At 46.1% G+C, this 20,557-nt stretch overlaps 1 protein-coding gene across 6 annotated transcripts in view; it reads left to right on the top strand.

Moving 5' to 3' along the window:
* Arnt2 (aryl hydrocarbon receptor nuclear translocator 2) overlaps window positions 1-20,557 on the top strand; it is a 156,866-nt gene that overhangs the window by 26,365 nt on the left and 109,944 nt on the right. For 3 of the 6 annotated variants that reach the window (XM_029479466.1, XM_021167418.2, XM_029479470.1), the window contains exon 2: window positions 16,873-16,987. In XM_029479466.1, coding sequence (XP_029335326.1) covers window positions 16,873-16,987 — 115 coding nt within the window. Of the gene's footprint in view, window positions 1-8,054; window positions 8,180-8,213; window positions 8,335-9,718; window positions 9,821-16,872; window positions 16,988-20,557 lie in introns of those variants that run through there. The other 3 variants (XM_029479467.1, XM_029479468.1, XM_029479469.1) reach the window with 3 other exon arrangements.

Here is a 20,557-nt window from a genome sequence, read left to right as displayed (position 1 = left end):
AGTCTTCAGATGAAGATGTAGAACTCTCAGCTCCTCCTGCACCATGTCTGCCTGGATTTTGCCATGTTCCCACCTTGATGATACTGGACTGAACCTCTGACCCTGTAAGCCAGCCCCAATTAAATGTTGTCTTTTATAAGATTTGCCTTGGTCATGGTGTCTCTTCTCAGCAGTAAAACCCTAATTAAGACACCAGCATTCCTAGAATGAACATCTCTCCTTTCTGCACCCCCATCTGCAACTGCAGTGTGTTTCTCAGAAGCACCTGCCACAGGGCCCTGCACTCACAGGCAGCCCACAATCCCTCCCCTTCTCCCTTCAAGCTTTAGGTCCTGTGCCTGTGTCTCTGCTTGTCCCTGTGATGAAACATCTGACAGATGCAACCGAAAGGAGGTAGGGTTTCCTTTGCCTCAGTTTGATGGGATATAGTCTATAATGGTGGTAGAGGCATGGTGGCAGGTGGCCTCATGGTGATAGAAGAAACTTCACACCTCACATCTGGGTGGGAAAGGCTGCAAATATTAGGCAGGAACCTTAACCTGGGTTATGAAACTTTAAGTCTAATCACAACAACCCACTTCTTCCAAGGAGGTCTTACTTCCTAAAGTTGCACATCCTCCCAAAACGGTACCACCAACTGGGGACCAAGTGTTCAAACACTGGAGCCTGTGGGGGATACTTTATATCAAAGTACAGGTGCCCAGGAGAAACTGAGCCATGGAAGAGAGATTTCATTTGGTTTGTAGTGCCAGAGTCTAACAGCAATACCTTAGCCACTTCTAACAAGAAACGCCATTCTAATGCTTTGCATGTAAACAGTTTTACTATTTTGCATATTTTATATTTGTAGAGTAATTCACTGTTTAAAATTTAACACAAAACGTTTTTGTTGAATGATGGATGAATATATTCATCAAGGAATATATTCAACAAGGAAACCACTTTACTTCATAAGACTTCCTGAAGAGAATTTCGTATTGTGGAAGGATATGTGATTTACTTAATCAATTGTTGTGTAAACAGGGGAAATGTTAATTTCCCTTTCCTTTTTAGAAAAGACATTTTCTGGGAAGAATTGTGCTTAGCTTATGCCATGATATGCTGTTTTTCTGGCTTTATAATATTTCTATATTGAAGCCTTTTTCTAGTTGAATAATGTGAGAAAAACAAATTTGCTTTTCTTACTATCTTCCTGTGCAAATTTTTTTATTGACATTTATCGTTACGTGGAGGTGAACAGCAGCTGTGTGGCAAACTCGAAGCCAGAAGCAAAGCTCAGAGCAATGAAGACACAGGAGAGTGACCTGGAGAAGAAAGCCTGGGAAGGCCTGAGTGTGTGCTCCTTGATGCTTTTATTGGAGGGAAAGAAAAAGGCAAGCATAAGAATCAGAGCTGTCCAGAGATCCAAAGATTGGAGAGCACCTAGTGAGGCAGCATGGAGTGAAGGACCAAGGGGAACTCAAGGGTTGGCCAAGGAGCAGAGGCAACAGCCAGCAAGAGAGAAGAAGCAGGAAGTGAAAAGTGGGGTGGGGTGGGGTGGGGCAGAGGAGGAGGGAGCAGGATGAGAGGAGTGCAGAGGGAATGGGAAGACTTAGGAAGTAAGCCCTCAGCTCCAGTGAGGACAGCTTATATCAGTGCTGTTCTCCACGCTGTGTCAAAATGCGTGACAGAAGCAACTTAGGGATGAAGAAAGTGCTGGGGCCTGGGTCACTTCCTCCTTTTTTTTTTCCCTCTGTATTCAGGACATGCCAGCAGCCCATGGGGTCTCACATTTGGAGTCCTGTGTACCCTTCTTGTTAAGACCTTCACAGACACATCCAGACTGTGACTATTAGGTGATTTGATTCTAGTCAAGTTGACAGTGGTGATTTACTGTTACAATAGGTAAAAAGATGGTCCTTTGTGGAGATTTCTCTTGACCTTTTCTGTAGCCCTGGTGGGAGGTGGGTGGGGGTGGGGCAGATGACTATGAACCTATTCAGAGTCAGCTTCTCCTTTCTCTTTTCTTATAAACAGTAACACAAGATTTATATTTATTTTTGTAACTGGGTGTGCACCCATGTGTTGGTAGAGGTCAGAAGAGGGTGTCAGACCCCTCTGAAGCTGGAGTTAAAGGCAACTGTCAGCCATCTGGCTTGGCATGGGAACCAAACTTAGGTCCTCTACAAAAGTAGTAAGCTCTGTTAACTACTGGGATGACTCTCCAGATTCTAGCCTTTGTATTTCCCAAGCCTTATCCCTGAGAGGTGGCACCTGAATTCGTAAGTCTAGGTCAACACCAGAGACAGTAGGTCCTTGTCATCTCAAGCCTATGGTTGTCATCGAAACCCCACTTCTCAGGATTCCACGATGCTTTGGTGTTCACAGACACCCAATGACCTGTGTGACCGTGCTATGTGAGCCACACAACTCAGGGCCTTCACACTCTTCATTCTCTATTTCTCTGAATGTTGGCCCATCCATCATCTTGCCTCCCATTAGCCCTAGCTTCCCATTCCCCTATGGTTGGTGAAGGCCACTTGTTTGGAACACCATTTCCTTTTGCTGTTTGTTTGTTTATGTTCTCACTGTTCAGTAACCTGAGGCTCCAATAGTTAATTAAGATACAGTGACTCCTGAGAAGGGTCATTCATTGTCTGGCCAGTTGCTGCTTCCTGAGTGGCAGGGGTGACTGAGGCTGCACAGTCCTTTCCTGGTCCTTCCTTTGTCCTGGAACATCAGGACAAAAACTTACTTTTTCAGCCTCTTCTCTTGGTTATTCTCAGTCATTCTTAACAACAGCCACCCTCCGCTGTGAACTTTTGACCACAGAATCCCATAAAGATAGGCTGATAATCACAGTCATTCCTAGAAGGTGTGTGACACACTTTTCTGGGTACTCTTACTGTTGCCCTAACTTCTAGTCTGGTAGCAGCATCTCCTTGATCTTAACCATGAATCTCCCAGCCTGTATTTTCTGGAGCCTTCCTTTCCTTGTCTCTCTCTNTATTTTCTGGAGCCTCTCTCTCTCTGTCTCTCTCTCTCTCTCTCTCTCTCTCTCTCTCTCTCTCTCTCTCTCTCTCTCTCTTTGATAGTCTTTTCTTTCCATCTCTTATGCTTCCTGGATATTTGGATTGTGGGATATTCAGACTGTTTATCATGCACAGCTAACTAACTGCAGTATGTCCTAATCAGATTATACTACGCACCCACCTCCCCTTAAACATGGGAGTAGCACTGTTGCTTACACAGCCCTGGTGCTAGGGCTCCTGAGCCTGCTTAGTCTTGACACTTCTTTGGAACTCGGTAGACACTTTGTCTTTCTATCTGACTTGTATCTGTCCAACACACCCACTTCCCTAGAGAGCAAGTTAGCTCAGCTGTGGGTGGTTTCTTGCCTGCTGGATCCTGTGACACTCCCTCTATGATTTACATTCCTACTCAGCCTGCCTCCAGATTCCAGCATCCTGGTCCTTCACTGTTACTTTCAGTCCCATCATTTGCCTTGTTTCTGAACTACAGGAATATTACAGTCTATGTATTAAGAACTTGGAGATAATAGAGCATTAAGTGCAACTAGCAACCAAATGTAACATTAGCTTTGTTCCATTTCTATTGTATTGAATGAACACACACACGGGGTGGGGGCGCGGGGAGACAGAGAGAGACAGACAGACAGAGACAGAGACAGACAGACAGACAGACAGACAGAGAAACAGATAGACACACAGAGAGAGAGCACATACTGGATGTGCATTGAATTGATTCATTTTTACTTAATGCTGGTTGTGGAGCTTCAAAGTCAATGTGTGACCATGATCCAGGCTGAAGCCAGATGCTACAGTTACTGAATGACAATCTGACACTGTAACAGGCATGACTATTGCTACTATTACTATTGTCACTTATTAGTGGTATTCACATTGCAGACATTTGTATTTCTGTGTAAGGAATAGTGGTATCTGGCTCTGCCAAGTTACATGTCCTTATCTTTACTATGCTACAAGCTATGATGTTTACAGGATGTGTGTTTGCAGCTGAGTTGTATGAAGAAGCAGGGCATATTGGGGGGACTTTATAGTTCCCTGGTATATTATACTTTTATTTCTCTCTCTGTCTTCTCAATTATCTCTGCGCTGACAATGATTTACTATAGGTGTGGCAGTGTGATGTTAGAGATTTTGCTCCTTGAGAATCCTTTGAATAATAAGCATGATAAATGATGGTTAGTTTACCCTGGAAAAGACAAGTCCAAAAAAGAGCTTTGCTTGAAAGATACACCATCTAAACAAACAAATAAGACAATGACATCCGAAAGATTCTTTATTCTTAAGGTCGTTTACAAAAATAATCCCAAACAGACATTGTAATAATGACATATTTTTAAATTCAACTTTACATTATTATCTCTGCTTCTGTATGCACCTTTGCTTAAAAAGGACTCAACAATCTGTGATGGTAGCAAGCTAATCCTTTCTCTCATAGTAGTTGTACTCTTTACTTGGTATATATCATTTTTATTGATTATCTATTTGGGAATCTCATATCATGTACCTGATGGTGCTCACCTCCTCATCCTCTGATCTCCAAGCACCTTCCCCCTTGATCTCTCCTCCCTCCCCCNCCCCCCCCCCCCCCCCCNNCTANAAACACACACACACACACACACACACACACACACACAAGCAAAACAAGAAGAAAGGGAGGAAAAGCTGGAGCATGGTCAAATTCCTAGTGGCCTGCATCCCAAGGGAGGATAAATCTTTCTCTGCTTGCACCCCTTCTTCCACCAGAAGCCAGCAACTGAGAGAGGCCTTGTGGTGGCAGGAGAAGGATGAACCAGCTCTTACTAGCACAGGCATTAACATGGCTTCAGGCAGAAGCCCAGGTCCCGGACATTAACGTAGGTGCTGGACATATCAGGACCACAGACTCATTCATGGCTCTCAGGAGCTGCATGGACCATGAACCTCAATTTGACCTCAGACAACACACTCAACTCACATCAGTGTGCCCTGCCCTGATCCCTCAGGGAGCAAAACCCAAGGACATCAATAAGTCATCAGTTACTAGTACAGACTGTATAGGGCCACATTCATCTCAGGTTTCATTGTGTCCTGCGGCAGTAGCATGGACTGTAGACACAAACATGGCCTCCTCTAGTGGCACTGCAGACCATAGTGGTCCTTTGAGGAGTTCCAAGGCAAAATGTTGAATCTTTCCTTATCTTGTTCTCTGTTGTTTCCTGGAGCCAGGGGCATCCTGAGGCCAGGCTGCAGGTTGCAGGGCCATGTCTCTGCGTAAGCTCCAGGCTATTATATACTATCCTACTGATCCGCTCTGTCTTTCCTATCTTTCCCATCTCTCCATCTCATATTTGATCATGGTAGTGGCACCTGCTGTCCCCATACCTTGAGGCAGGGGTGGTTCTGGGTGTCTTTGTCTGCAGCCCTGAGCTGCCTGGTGTTTTGTTTGTTTGTTTGTTTAGTTGGTTAGGGTTTTTTTTTAAGTTTGTGAGTGTGCCTGTGCATCTGTATGCACATATGTATGTCAGTGCCCTGAAGACCAGAAAAGATACCTGATGACCCATATCTGGAGTTACTGGTGATTGTGAGCTGCCTGATGTGGGTGCTGGAAACTGAGCTCCTACCCCTCTGCAAAAGCAACAAGTGCTTTTACCTATGTAGCCATGTCTCCTGCCCCATAAGTATGAATACATGATGGAAGCAAGTTTGTGCCACATTGCACAAGTGGAGGCATTCTCTCAATTCAGGTTCCTTCCTTCCAGATGACTCTAGCTTGTGTCCAAGTGACAAAAAAATCTACACAGTACAGGTCCTAATATTCCCATCAAGGGCACAGCCTGCCAATGATGTAATTTCACTCCACTAGTCCCCACTTAAAGGCTCCATCATCTCCCACACCACAGACTTTAGATCAGCTCACAGCAGGTGACATGATGTCTAGAGGGGAAGGGTCCTAATGAGCTAGTGGAAAGATTTGATAGTAACCAGCAATATCCCAATCTCAATGAAAATAAAGGACAGGAAGAAGGATGTGTGTTCCCCTCTTTTTCTTAACAAAAGAAAGTAAAATCTAGAATCACATATAGGCCCTTTGGGCCATTCAACATTCAAGCCAAGAAAAGACTCAGAAGCTAAAGCTATCAAGTGCGTTTGGGACAGGCAGAGTAGTTGAAGTGGACTTGAGGGATCTCTGAACAATACTCTGACATAAGATTCTGCAACCTGCTCTATCTCCTTACTCTAGCACTTCCCTCTAAGATTATTCTTTGAAGCTTGATATTTAATGGCTGAGTGACTTTCATCTGTCTGGCTATTCCATAATTTATTAGCTTTTCTCTGTATGTCAGTCATGTTCACTCATTTGGTTTCTGGTCAGCCTTAGACTGTCTCTGGACAGGCTGTGTGCTTCCAGTCATTCCTTCTGTCCCCTGCCCTTTATGTTTGTCATCGTCACAAGGAAACCTCCATAGTAGAGAACTGGTCTCTTGTGATCCCTTCAACAAGATCCCCTTAGATGTTTGAAGATAGCTTCATTTCTTCTTCTTCTAAGACTATACTCCAGGCTGACAGACTCTGCCTCGCATGGGTTCTTTTCCTCATAGCCTCTGAACTTTGCCTCACTTGACATTCTTAAATTTCTGAGTGTGCAGAAGCAGACCTTTGAGATCATGGCAAGGCCTTCTTCCACCAGCTACCCCCACCCTGTGCTTCTCCTCCTTCTAGGCTCAGGCCTTGGTAAACCTCAGCCTGGGTTTTAGCCCAGCCTGAGCCCTTGGAGCCCCTCTTGGCGACTATCTGTCCTGTAGACTTTAAGACTTCACCACCAGATGTCCTGGCCCATCTTCTACATGGCTAGTAACCCCAGCCTTCATCTGAAGGTCTCTAGCTCTCAGGAGGCCTGCGGTGCCTCGCAGTAAGACCATGTGTCTTCCTTCAGACACAATAGGACTGATGATACATATAGAAACACAGCATCTGTGACAAGACACACAAATCCTATACAGATTCAAAACAGACAGAGTCCCACATTGAGAAGGGGAAATGGACATAAAGTCTAGCCAAGAAACTATTTGTAATTGATACCTGCTGGGAAAGAGAAAATTGGTTTTCTCTAGTGGAGGTGGTACCTAGATACATCAACCACACTCTATGGCAGGCCCATTGCCCAAGAATAGATGACTAACATGTAATGGACTGTGTGTGTGTGTGTGTGTTGTTTCATTTGGTACCTTTTATCTTATTGTTGTTTGTTTTGATTTTCATTTTTTTTTTGTTTTATTTTTGGAGAGAAAGAATGATCATTAAGTTGGGTGGGTAGGATGGTAGGTAGGGTTTGAGGAGTTGGGGGAGGGGAAAACATGGTCAGAATATATTGTATGAAACAAATTTTTTAAATAAAAATAATTAAAGTTTAGCACAGAGACACTGGGCCTTCAGCCAGAAGGGAGATAAAGGAAGAGTTTCTGGGCATGATCACTGATGGGAACCTGTATCATGACACCAGTGTCCCAGTGCATAGTGGGGCCTGTGGAGACAGAATGGACCAGTGACGCCATTGCTAGTAGAAAAGGGAGGTCACACCAGTTTGCATGGGGTCTGTTTCTTGTCCCCAAAGGTAAGGCCTGCCTGCTAGGAGGGACTCAGTGTCCAGTCTGGAATGATAGATGCCAGAGAGATCAGGGCTTAGTCCCCCCCTCCTTTCCTGACCCCAATCATAAATACCTCCTGTTTCTGCTACTTCCTGACCTGTGGCAGAGCCTGGCTTATTCTGCCTGTGGGATGGTTATGTCTTACAGAGGGTCACAGAAGCTGGTTAAAACCTGACCAAAAAAGTGGCTGCAGAGTCCTATACTCCCTGTTACATTATATTTCTGTTCACTGTGCTATTAGACATCCCACCCTAAGGAAGGCCTGTAGGAATCATGAGCTCTGCCTTCTATCCGGAAGAGAAAAGGACCCTCCCTTGCCCACACGTCAAGAAAAATCCTTTATAGTCTCTCGCAGAAATGTTTTGGTAACAAGCTTAGATCTCTCCTTTATGTGTCGCAGCTGCACAAGAAACCCAAGCATCCAGTTTTTCAGAACCTAAGCAGTTAACGCTGGAAATTTTGCTGCAAATAAATTGATCAGTATGCAAGACAGTTGTCACGGCTGAATCATGGTCCACAGTTAAGGTAAACAGATCTGTGATGACATTTTCTGAGCAGAATACAAATGCAGTGCGTTTGCTCCCAGAGGTTTCTGACATTTTTTTCTACCCGGGCAGCATATCCTCCTAAGAAGGTGGTGTTCACAAGGAAGAAAGGTCTTTGTTCAACCCTCTGAGAAGGTAGGGCTGAAGCATTTGATGTGCTATCTGTGACGAGCATCGCTCTGGGAAAGATGGGTGTGGAGGGAACGTTTCCTTTTCTTAGCTGCCTCCTTCCTCTTCTCCCATCCGTAGAGAGAGCCTTTTGGCTTTTCATTTATTTGAATGGCTGTGAAAATATTTCCTGTGTGTGTATTGTGAAAGTTGGCGTGTGATTAGTTTTCTGCACGTGAAGATCAAGGGTTCTTTCCTCCTAGGTGGGTTTCCTTGAAACCAGTGAGGAGGAAAACAGAATGCCTATTTTTTTTATTTCCTCCTCTTGCTTTCATCTTAATAGTCTCAAGTTTCGCATTTTCCCAGGCTATTCCTGCCTGCTCTGCTTTATAGGAATTCAACACAGCATGACTGGATCTGGAACGAGGAATAGTCGGTAGCTAGATGCCATGCCATGGGCCAGATACCCTATGTGTGTTGTGAAGCCTGAATCACGCTTAGTCTGAGCTGATGTTCTGGTGTGTGCACAGCTCTGTCACAGTACTATCTAGGAGTTGGCAAGCAGGTGTTTCCTGGTGGATCCTTGCAGGTGGGGTTGATCTTGCTGGGGGTGCTGCTGATATTTCTGTTGCTTTGGCCGTCAGTTATGATGAGTAACCCTAGAACAGGTCATTATGGAAGATTCGCGTTAAACACAAGGGATAACTGAGTCAGTTGAGAGTAGCACTTGGGCTCAAAGGTTTCCAGAGTTTCAGTGACTGAAAGTGAACAAAAAGGCGTGTCCTTTAAAGGTGACTGAAATGGGGTGTGCTTGGACATTGTGAAGCCACTGAAGGACTGCGTCCTGTCCTGCCGTGCTTCTGTGGTCAGTGAATAGATGATCCCAGGGTAGCCTCCTTCAGGAAGTCTTCTGGAACCTTCCCTTGCATCACCAGAGCACAGGGCTACCTCTCTCACTGCCAGCAGCATTCAATATGAAAAGCCCAGCCAGCTTCATGCTCAGTCGTGATTGGGTCTTTAAAAATCTCTGACTGCCATTTGGTTTGTAGCACAGTCTGTGGCTCAAAATAGGTTTTTCAAATGGTGCTTATGTTCCAAACAGACAGCAACCTGAGCAAAGGAAGGATGTCTGGTTAATCTGGGTCCTTGGGTGTGGATGGAGAAACTGAGAGCAGTGCAGGACCTGTGCTCCTCAGAGTTGACAGGCACAAGACGCTATTGATGTACTTATTCTTGGCATCAGGTCCTAGCACAAGCTCCTGAGACACAGGACATGTAAACTTGCAACCAGCCCAGCCTTGGTTTTCTTCCTCCTCTAGAATTCTCTGCCCATTCAGTGTAGGAGGATCAGGTGACCAAGGTTTTTTTGGGTTTTCCCTTTTTGAGCCTTGAGGCTGACACACCATTATTTTGAGACAGTGACATCATTCTTCCTCTTTGAGGCTCTGTCATCCCAACCCTGGTCTCTCACCTGGACTGTTGTGATCTTCATTCTCTTTCAAGAAGATTACAGGTAGAATGGGACCATATCTACACTGAGGAGGGAGGGGCTGGTTGGAAACAGGCCTCCTTGAGACTAGGTACTGAAGCTGAATCTAAATGACCAGGGGGTTAACCGAGTGAAGAGAAGGATGGGAGTTATTCTCATCTAAGGACATAGTGTATGCAATGGTCCTGGGGTGGAGGGGAACAGAGTTTGGTACAAGGATGGACTAGAATGTGACTGGAGCCAGAATGATGGGCAGGAGAGGGGGCAGCAGCCTGACCATGCAGGAGCAAGTGGATGGGAGCAGGGACTCCACACAGTGATAAGAACAAAGAGAAGTTGAGGATGAGAGTGGAGTGGCTGGCTTATCTGATCTGGCTGAGTGGGTACAGGTAAGAGGGCCAGGGCCGAGCAGGAGTCTGGGGTGTTACCAGGCGGGCAAGCTGCAGAAGTGGAGAGACCTGTTGCAGGGCCAGCAGGCTTGCTGGCAGGGTTTTGAGATCTGCAGAGGTGGTGTTAATGTAGCACACTGGCAGGAGGGGGTCAGTGAGGGAGAAATGCATAAAAGAAGTACCTGGGATGCCCTGGGGTCCTGGTGAAGAGCAGCAGCTGATGCAGGAGAGTCATAAAGTGGGTGGCTAGGGATAGGCTCCTAAGAAGCAGGATGGATGCCCGAGTAAGGTGGGAGCCTTTCCCACAGAGAGGGTAGGAACAGGAGAGTCACTGTTGGCCATAGGCAGCTGTGGCCACTGTATGACCCCAAGTTTCTGGTGGGATAGGCCAAATCTGAGTAGAGAAGAAGCTCAAGTGAGTGGGAGGAGCAGAGAGGCAGCCACATGTAGGAGCTGCCCCTGCTTTAAACTTGTACATGCACAATGGGAAATCCTACGTCTATTGTAAGGTGGTTTGCATTTGACCTGTGGAGTAGCTCTCATGGAATGCATTTGAGTTTCTGTGACACAGACTCATTCTTTGCCAAATGTGGCAAACCCTCATCTGTATGTGTGAGACTCATCCCTGGCTTCTTGCTGAAGCTTGACCAGCCTCTGCTTGGCATGCCTATAGCGAATGGGAGTTGAGAGCAGAATGAAGGATGGACTCAGAATTTCTGGTTCCCTCGTCAGCATGCATCAACCCTCTGAAGGAAGTATGGAACTGTGGGAACCTGGTCAAAGCCAAGGGCCATGTTTCTGACCTGTGCAAAACTGAGAGCAGGTACCACGTCAGTGAGGGAGAAACTGTAAGCATGCAAGGCCCAAGGCGAAGTGCATGGGATCATGGTGTGTGTGTGTGTGTGTGTGTGTGTGTGTGTGTGTGTATTCATGCATGAGCACACAAGTGCATGTCTCCCCTAGCATCCTCTTTGATCCTGAAACTAGTTCTTTGTGTGCACGTTGCATCTGCATTGTATGTAGGGAGTATATAAATGTGGTATGAATGTGGGTTTAAATGTATGTGAAGCTGTGAGGAGAGATGAACAGAATAGTGTTGACACATGAAGTAGAGGTTCACCACTTTACACAACTCTACTAGAGAGATAAGTACCAGGTCTGCTGACTCTCCCCAAGTGTCCCCAGCTCACACAAAGGCAGAGTCATGAAGGGAACTCACCACCTCAACTCAGGAAGAAGCCCATCTCAGGCAGCCTTCGTGCTTTGGTGACATCAGTGCCAGGTGGGCACTTTGGAAAAGAACAAGGGTCCTGGAGTGTAATCGTCCTTGTATACCTATGAGATAGGGCCAGAAGGACAGAAATCACAGACGTGCAGGGAAGAATCTGCTGGTAAGATGGTTATGTTTGCTAACACCTATGTGTGTGTTTAGCTGAATAAGTGTACTTACTGACTCTGTGCCAGGTGCCATCTAAGTGCCGTGAACATACGTCAGTGTCTCTGATCCTCACTACTTTAGGACACTATTATTCTCATTTTACAGATAGAAAACCAAGGCACAGAGAAGTGATTTGCTCAAAAGTTATAAAACACCTCCCTCTATGTGTGCACGTGTGTGTATGTCTGTCTTGTAAGCACACACACACATACATACACATACACACACACACACTCACACGTGTGCATGTGTGCACAGAGCTGTGTTGAAAGATACTCTTTTCTTGGGGGGGAAATAATAAGAATAATAGGAGAGATGGGAACTGACATCATGCATGATTTTCTGTCCACACAATGACCGCATGAGGTAGGTGTTTGTCTGATGGTAGAGATGAGGCCTCTGAATCTTGGAGAGTCATAACTCCCCATGACTCCTCGGCTCAATAGAGTAGTGGCCCCAAACACTGTCTGTGCGCCACCCAACTTCCATTGTGGCCATGGCTTAGAAGCTCAGTGTCAGTTCATTTCTTGGGGTAGCCAGGGTGGTGCTGTCAAAGCACCCCACTTCTGCCTGAGCACCCTGAGGACGGCATCCCTGTACTGAGTGGCTACAACCTAAGCAGGCTCTGCCATTCACTAGGTTTGTGGCCTGACACCCACCTCTCCCTGCTGAGTTCTCCCGTCTGCAACAAGAGATGCCTTTGTTGCTACTTCATGGGTGGGTGGAAGTCAAGTTCACGACAGGAAGGTGGCAGGGTTCCAGGAAGACAATATTCAATACAAACCTTGAGCAAGATTCTGTCATTCTTCATCACTGGGCATGCCTATTTGAAAAGGCCGTCTTCCTCTGCCTCTGTCTCATGCATGCATTGTTCAAGTTCACTGACTATATACAGTCTTTATTGTGTGTTCCTCATGAAAAAGTTTTAAAATATGCTATTGTTTGTGACATTCAATTAACACATCATTAATATTAAAAGAGCACAAGGTGAGGTGGGGGGAAATGGCTCAGTTGGTAAAGTACTTGTTATACAAGCATAAGAGCCTGTGTTCAGATTTCTACTACTGCCCATGTAAAAAGCCAGGCAGTGATACCGCCAGCACTAGGAAGACAGAGACTGGGGGATCACTGGGTTTCACTTCTGGCAGCTTGCCTGAGTCAGTGAGCATAACTGGGTCTCACTGCCAGCAGTTTGCCTGAGTCAGTGAGCATCACTGGGTCTCACTGACAGCGGTTTGCCTGAGTTAGTGAGCATCATTGGGTCTCACTGCTGGATGTTTGCCTGAGTCAGTGAGCATCACTGGGTCTCACTGCCAGTGGTTTGCCTGAGTCAGTGAGCATCACTGGGTCTCACTGCCAGCAGTTTGCCTGAGTCAGTGAGCATCACTGGGTCTCACTGCTGGATGCTTGCCTGAGTCAGTGAGCATAACTGGGTCTCACTGCCGAATGCTTGCCTGAGTCAGTGAGCTCTATGTGCAGTGAGAGATTCTGCTTCAAAAACTAAGGTTGCAAACAATTGAAGAAGACACCCAACCATGTCAAACTCTGGTTTCTACATACATATACATACATGTACAAACACATTTTCACCACACACACACACACACACCACTACCACACGCCACAACATACCACCATACCATCACCACCACCACCACTATACCATTACCACCACCACATACCACCACCACACACCACCACCACTACCAACACCACATACCTTTTCAGTCCTAAGACTTTCGTGTGAGTTCCAGTTACTTTAATGTCTCCATTCATGCTGCTGCTTTGTCTTCCAGAAAGTCAGTCTTCATGGACCCCAGATGCAGAGTGCAGCAATGGCTGCACTGTCTTACTGGCTCTGAGGGTAATTTCTTCCCAAACAATGTGATCACCAATATTCCTTTTCCCTTATTTTAGAATCAAATTCAGATTGCTCCATAGGGTGGGTGACTCTTGATGTGTGGACATCTTAGCTGTATTTGGTACTAGACATTGGCTCAGGTCATCTTCCAGAAGAATCCTAGAATCTTTGCCTGCTCCCACATCAGTTAAAAGAAACCACTGGCAGGTTTGGGAAGCAGCAGTTACCTTTCTGGTGATGATGCCCACAGATCACATGGGTATGCAAGATAGGTATTTTGAGGTACCATGACCATCTGTGGTACCATGACCAATAGTGGCCCAGTCATTCTGGTAGTTAGCACCTATTTGAGCAGCTATTTGGAACTGTTTGACTGCAAAACCATCTGGGTCTTCCTCTTAGCCCCTTGTAAGCCATTGTTACTAAAATGTACTCATAGGGAGGAGTTAGAGAGCAGAACAGAGCAGTGGGGAATAGAAAAGGGGGGAGGGATCGTTCCATCCTGGGGTGATTGCTCCATAGGATGGACATGCATTAACCAACACAACATTTGTGCAAATGTCTTTGCCTTGTATCCCTTATCTGTCTGAAGACAGGAATGGATCTTCAAAATTACCCCCCTTTCTGTCTTATCTCCTTGGGAGAACTTTTATTTTCTGCAAGTTGGGTCACAATTGGCCACTTTGTTTTCCTGAAATAAACTTCAGTGGTTATCATTTTGCTATGCCAGGTATTGCCCTTCATTTGCCACATCCCTCCTGCTCTGAGCTGGAAGTGACTGGCCCAAAGGAGCAGGGGACCTTCCGAGGTTTGCAAATGATGGTCAAGATCAATTTACTCTGATGTTTTTCTTTGCTCACAGGCATTGACTGTTGGCTTTAAAGTGCTGAAACTAATGTTGCATGGAGCATAGCAGGCGATAAATGTTAAGTCTCCAGAATCCTAGACATTTAATATCTACTGGGTTAATCAAAGTGAAAGTAACTTCTTCACATAGAATTTCTCAGTGTGTGTGTAATGGGCATTGGCAGTTTAATAAAGGAGATCGATGCTCAGCTTTTCCTAACACGTCTCCCCTGGAGCCCTTTATCCTGGGAACGTGTAAGGGATGATGTCTCTGGAGAACTTGCTTGAGAATGTTGTGACCCACTCGTTCACTGTACTATAGACAGCCCTGACCTCCAGCTTTGGAACTCATCAGAAGCTGCACGTTTCAGCCGCTATTTTAGAAACACATGTATCTTATCAGAAGCAGGTTGTAAGGAGCTTGTCGGGGTGTCTCTAGCAATGCTACATCAAAGTCACGAACCCAGTAATGGCCCCAGTGAGTGATGTTCCCATATACTTCCCGTGTGTGCACTCAAGACCATGATAGTCCTGAAGCCTTGTGAACATAACGGAGGGGCTGATTTTAGATTTTGTCAGTATTAGCAGATTTCAAGAGTTTTGAGTGGAATGGCTCAAATGTGTTGTTTAGCCTATGGGATATCTGTCATATGACTTCCTAGTTTCTATAGGAAAGAACAGTGATAACCCTCAGAACAGGGGCAGTAGTGGCCTCAGTGGCCATTCCTAATTTACTCTCAGGAGCTCGATGCACACTTTATCCCAATTGTCCCACTGAAGCCTATCTTTATAGACTTCAGTGTCCCATAACCCCCCAGAAAGGACTGAACACAGGAGAAGATTCCAAAGAACAGTGAGCAGTCTCTGCGAAGCTGCTCCAGGGACTGTCTTTTCTTTCTTTTTTTTCTTGTTTTCCTTTCTTTCTTTTTGCTTTTCTTCCTTTTCTTTCTTTCTTTCTTTCTTTCTTTCTTTCTTTCTTTCTTTCTTTCTTTCTTTCTTTCTTTTCTCTTTTTTCAGTTTCTTCTCTTCTTCTCTCCCACCTTCCCCTCCCCTTCCTCCTCCTTCTTCCTCACTCTCCTCCTCCTCTTTGTAATGCAAACACCAAAGCTCTCTTCCTTTGGATACATCAGAGAAACTCTCAGGAAAGAAGGACCAAACATGAAGCATACATTAGAGATGTTCACATTCTTGAGTAACTCCTTAGCAAAGCTGTGCTCACAGGGAGAAAGGACATTATAAACATAAAGAATCTTACAAACCAGACAGCCTCCCTTTTCCTGTGGAGGAGCAAATGCTAAATCATGCTTGAAAATCTGAGTCATTTTAGTTCCGAAGCAACAGCCATTGAGCTTAAGGGTGTAGCAGGAAAGGCCTTTCCTCCTCTAGTCCAGGTCAGCGGAATGCTCTCTGTATGTGAGGTAAAAAGAGAGGAGCTGTGCTCTGGAGACAGAGCCAAATAGGGTACTGTGCTCAAGGGCTAAGAACCAGGTCCATAAAGGCTGAGACAGGGGCAAGGGCCAGGCACAGCTCACAAAAGGCTTTTGGTCTAACTGGAAAGGGCAGAATCTGTTGCCTTTGCAGAGTTAGGGTGACAGCGGGTGGATAACATCTACCCACTTTTCCCACTGACGGGGCAGGCAGGGCAGTGGGCTCAAGCCCTCGAACCTCACGAAGGTAAGCCTCCTTTTCCCCGTCATCTTCCTGGTCAGTGGCGTCCTGTGTTTCTGGTGCAGTTCTTGTGTCTGTGCTTCACACAGTTTGCTCTCTGCTTTCTGAGATTACTGGTCTACCTCCTGCACCTCCAGCTTCACCATCTGGGTTTGTCTTGATCAGTACAGGGCGTTGACAGCCAAGAAAGGGCAAAGACAGGGTGGATTGATTTGAAATCAAGGATGTTAAAAGAGATTCCAGAAATGTCTGGCTTATTAGAAACAATGTAGAATAGAAAAAGAATATTATTCCCATCTGTTGCCCAACATTCTCTTTCTTTACATTAGTATTTGTTCCTGGAAAACAATGTCTAGAGATACCTGGGTGCCACAGCCTGCAGCACCCTTATGAAGCCTAATGGGAGATTCTCAATGCCCCAGAATTCATGGGGTCTTGCAGTGAGGGCTTCTGAAGCTACTGAGGGTGGGTGACTAGGCTAGTATGGGAGCAGAGGGGGAGGTCAGTGGGCACTGCTTCAATTACTTTTGAGACTTAGCTTCATCCAGGGCACTATGGTTGGTGCCAATTGTAGTTGTCTCTCAGGCTTTCTTTCACTTCTACCTAGATAGCCTACCTGCCTCCAGGTGACAGGGAGAACCGAGTTCCTTTACTGCTGCAAAGCGGCGCTCATGGTTCTAACCACTGCTCAGAGGTGGAAGACTGGAAAGCCCAGACAGCCCAGGGCTGGCCCAGTTAAGTGACTGGCAGTAAGCGAAGTGTCAACCCCTCCAGGTCCTTGGGTTGCCTCCCAGGTGGGCTTTCTCGGTTTCTTTCTCGTGACTGGTTTCTTTTTCTGTCATTAATAAAATTTTTTGTCTCTGTTGATTTCCAGAGATGGCGTCAGACATACCAGGATCTGTGGCCTTGCCTGTTGCCCCCATGGCGGCCACCGGACAGGTGAGAATGGCAGGGGCCATGCCTGCCCGCGGAGGAAAGCGTCGATCCGGGTAAGCAGACTCAGCATTTCCAGGAATTGGACTTAGTTACAGTTGAGCAATGCTCTTGACCTGTTAGAAAAGTATTGTTTTCCCCTCCTCCAGGAGAGTAAAAGCTCAGCAGTTTGCATCCTGTTTAGATTTTGCAAGATTCCTAAATATGCACATGATTTGCTTCTAAGTGCTCTGGGTCCTGGCACCCAGCTGGGGATTTCTGTTTGCTTGCCCTTGTAGTTACTATGCCTGCCATGGGATCCCGCTGGGCCGCGCTTGTGCTAGCTCTCTGAAGGGAGGAGTCCACTCTAAACTGCCTGAACATTCTAGCCTCATTTGGCAGATCCAGCCCCTGGGACTGTAAATGATCTAACTGGGGCCCTCCAACCTTTTCTCCAATGCTCATCTTTCCTAGGAATATGCAAGAATTCTTTTTAACAGGACTCAGCACCTGAAGGCCAGCCAGATGTGTTCAATGTTGCTCAGACAATAAAGTGAATAAGTATTGTCAACTCTACTGGATCTGATAGGTCACAGACCAGTTTTGAGCAGATGAAACCAACACTGGCACCTTCTTGTGATGAATGATACCAGCATCTATACTTAGAACCCCAAATCAAACCAACCAAAGTCCTTCAGGAAAACATAACTGGTATTTTCCAGCTCAGTTTATTACTCAACTCTGTTTCCCATTGATGCTTTTTTTCATTTTCAGTGTAGTTAATAAACAAGCTATCTCATGAGATTGCTCAGTTTCTGATCACACACTCTGCCCATGATTGCACCTATCCAGTGAGAACAGATCACACCTTCTATAGCCCCAAGACTGCAGGCTGGACCCATATTGATATGGTCCAGCATGTTAATCCCAAGAATCTCTTCCAAACCTGCTGATTCTTAAAAAGGCACAAAGGCAAGGAGACAGGTGCACACCAGGTTCTGGAATGGAGTGAGGACAGGGTGCAACAGTATGATAATGCCATCCTATGGTAAGGACTGCTGTGCCCACTGGTGTCTTTGGAAAGGAGCCTGAAAGGTGCATGGTTACCGTGATGATTCCGAGGGCTGAGGATCTGAGCTTGGTGGTGAGGCCAGCCTCCCTGGGTCTTGTGCACTCTCCAAGGAAGCAGTTCTCTGTCTGCTGTGCCTGGGTCTCCTCAGTGGGTGCCACAAAAAACCACCTGATAAAGGCCACAGCTTGCCTCTGGGCTGCCTGAACAGCTACCTTCTATCTAAGCCATTGTTCTTGCTAACTGTGGACAAATCCTGCAGTCTGGATTGCTAAAAGAATTTGTATAGTGTTAAAACATCTACTTTTCAATTTAAAAATCCAAATTATTCCAAATGTTACTCCCTTAACTAACATTCTTTAGAGAAAAACCCCATTGTTCATCCTTGTCGGTTTCTAGAAGACTAGGCTCTGTAATGAATACTCTAGGTTGGTTCAAGTCCAGGCAGAAATGCTTTGCCCCACCCCATGCTGAAGACCCATGTGCCCTCCCTGTGCTGGGGTGAGTTCATCTGTGAGCCTGTGCTTTCTCATGGTTTGGGCTGGTGTACATGCAGTTTTCCATCTTGGCCTGCAGTACAGATCTTGCTTTCTGGACTGCTTAAGAAAATTTGATCTAGGACTGAGTTCCATATCTGAAGAATTCCCCACAGCTGTCCTGTCTTGTAGTTTTAGTTCCTTTTCCATTGCTGTGATACACCGTGACCAAGGCAACTTAAGGATCCATCAGCTCCACAGTGAGAAAGCATGGCAGCAGGCAGGCATTGTAAGGAGTGCAGCAGAGAGCTCGCATCTTAAACTACAGACAAAAGCATAGTGTCCCTTGAAACCTCAAAGCTGCTCCAGTGACACATGGCCATACCTCCTAAGTCTACTCAAAAAAGGCTACCAACTGGAGACCAAGTATTCAAATGTACGAGACTGTGGGGAACATGGCATCTCATTCAAACCAACACACATATATAGAGAGAGAACAGATAGAGACAGAGATTGAGACAGACCATACCATGCCCTCCATGGCACTAGAAGCTAATGTAGGCCCTGGGCAGGCTGGCACTTAGGCTTGGGTTCAGTTCCACATACAGCTGAAGAAGAGGAAACAAGCTATCAAGAAGGAAACAGACATGAAAGTAGGTGTGCAGTGGCCTCCAACACCCTGAAGGTGGGACTGAGGCTCTCTGGAGGCAGGCCAATGAATTGGACCTTCAGCAGGAAGCCTTTGTTATCTTTCTTGGAGTCTTATGCTGCTTGCCCTTTCCTACTGTCAGATGGTGGGAATCAGACACCACGACTTAAAAAGACTTATCCAGGGTCTAAGAAGGGAACTGCTTCTTTTGCAGACCTGTTTCCATAGTAAGTCTTGGGGCTTTCTTACATCTGGCAGGGTTTTTTTTGTTTCTGTTTGTTTGTTTGTTTTGTTTTGTTTTTGTTTTTTGTTTTTTGTTTTTATATCTTTTCATGAAAACCCAGTATTGGCATCAAAAGGCTGATAGCTCCATCAGGGCCTTGTACTATGGCTGGCATTGACTGTTGTTTGCTGTCACTGTCACCAGCATGGTGTCTCCAACTGTTCCTTCTGTTAAGATTTTGAGACATGCTTGAAGAGACTCAGAGGGATGTGGAAGAAGAGAGGGTATGAAAAGCCAGCACTGGCGTGCCCTGGCCTGTTCCTTTCCAGGTCTCCCTCTCTCACCTGATAGTGAAGTGTTCCAAGGGCTCAGACAGTCACCCATTCCTCTCCAGTGCTTCACAGCCTCATAGAACTGGCCACACTGACCTCTTGAGGACTTTGGATCCTTCTGGACATGTGCCTGACCTAGTGCTGTGAGTCCTTCCTGGCTGGGCTTTCTTCCCACTTCACTGTCAGGACTTCACAGTGAGCCTCTCAGCAGGGTGCTGCTCTCCTCCTGGCTGCCTGGACACAGGGTGAAGGTTCAGAAGTTTTAGATTCTTTGCAAAGTAGCTCCACATGTGTGGGAGAAATGAGCTGAAACAAGTCACCTGACATACATTCTTGTTGTGACCTCCCTAAGCTCAGCAAGAGAGGGAGACTCCCACCCAGCAAACGGGCAAAAGCAGTGCTTTTAACCTCACTGAGGAAGTGGCCATTAGTTAAGGGAGATGATGAAGCTAGCCATCAGGGTGGAGGGTGGAGGGTGAAGGAAGGGTGGAGGCTGCATACAGCGATGGGCAGGAACATATCAGTTCCTGCCACTGCCTTGTATCCAGGGTTGAGCTTCTAAAACACTATCACTAAGGGAAAATCCCAGCCCTTGATAGACAGAGTCAGGAGACTCTGGAGGTCAAGACCAGCCTGGGCTAAATAGTGTGGACCCTGCTTTAAAAATTAAAGAACAAGAGAAATAAAGAGGTGTGAGCGAAAGAAAGAGAGGAAAGGCAGGGATGACTCTGTAAGTGGGTCTTCCTGGAGTGGGAATATTTTCAGACATGTTGCTACTGCTATGTTCTGGGGACCTGTGGCCAGGATCAGGTCTGCTCCTGCGTAGCCAGTGTTGGGCAACTGTACTAGAATGACCTTTCTCTTTGCTGGAGAAGCGAATTCTCTGTGCAAACTCACA

This window comes from Mus caroli, chromosome 7 (genome assembly GCF_900094665.2).
Source record: "Mus caroli chromosome 7, CAROLI_EIJ_v1.1, whole genome shotgun sequence".
Lineage (NCBI taxonomy): Eukaryota > Metazoa > Chordata > Mammalia > Rodentia > Muridae > Mus > Mus caroli.
This window is presented reverse-complemented; position numbering and strand designations above follow the sequence as displayed.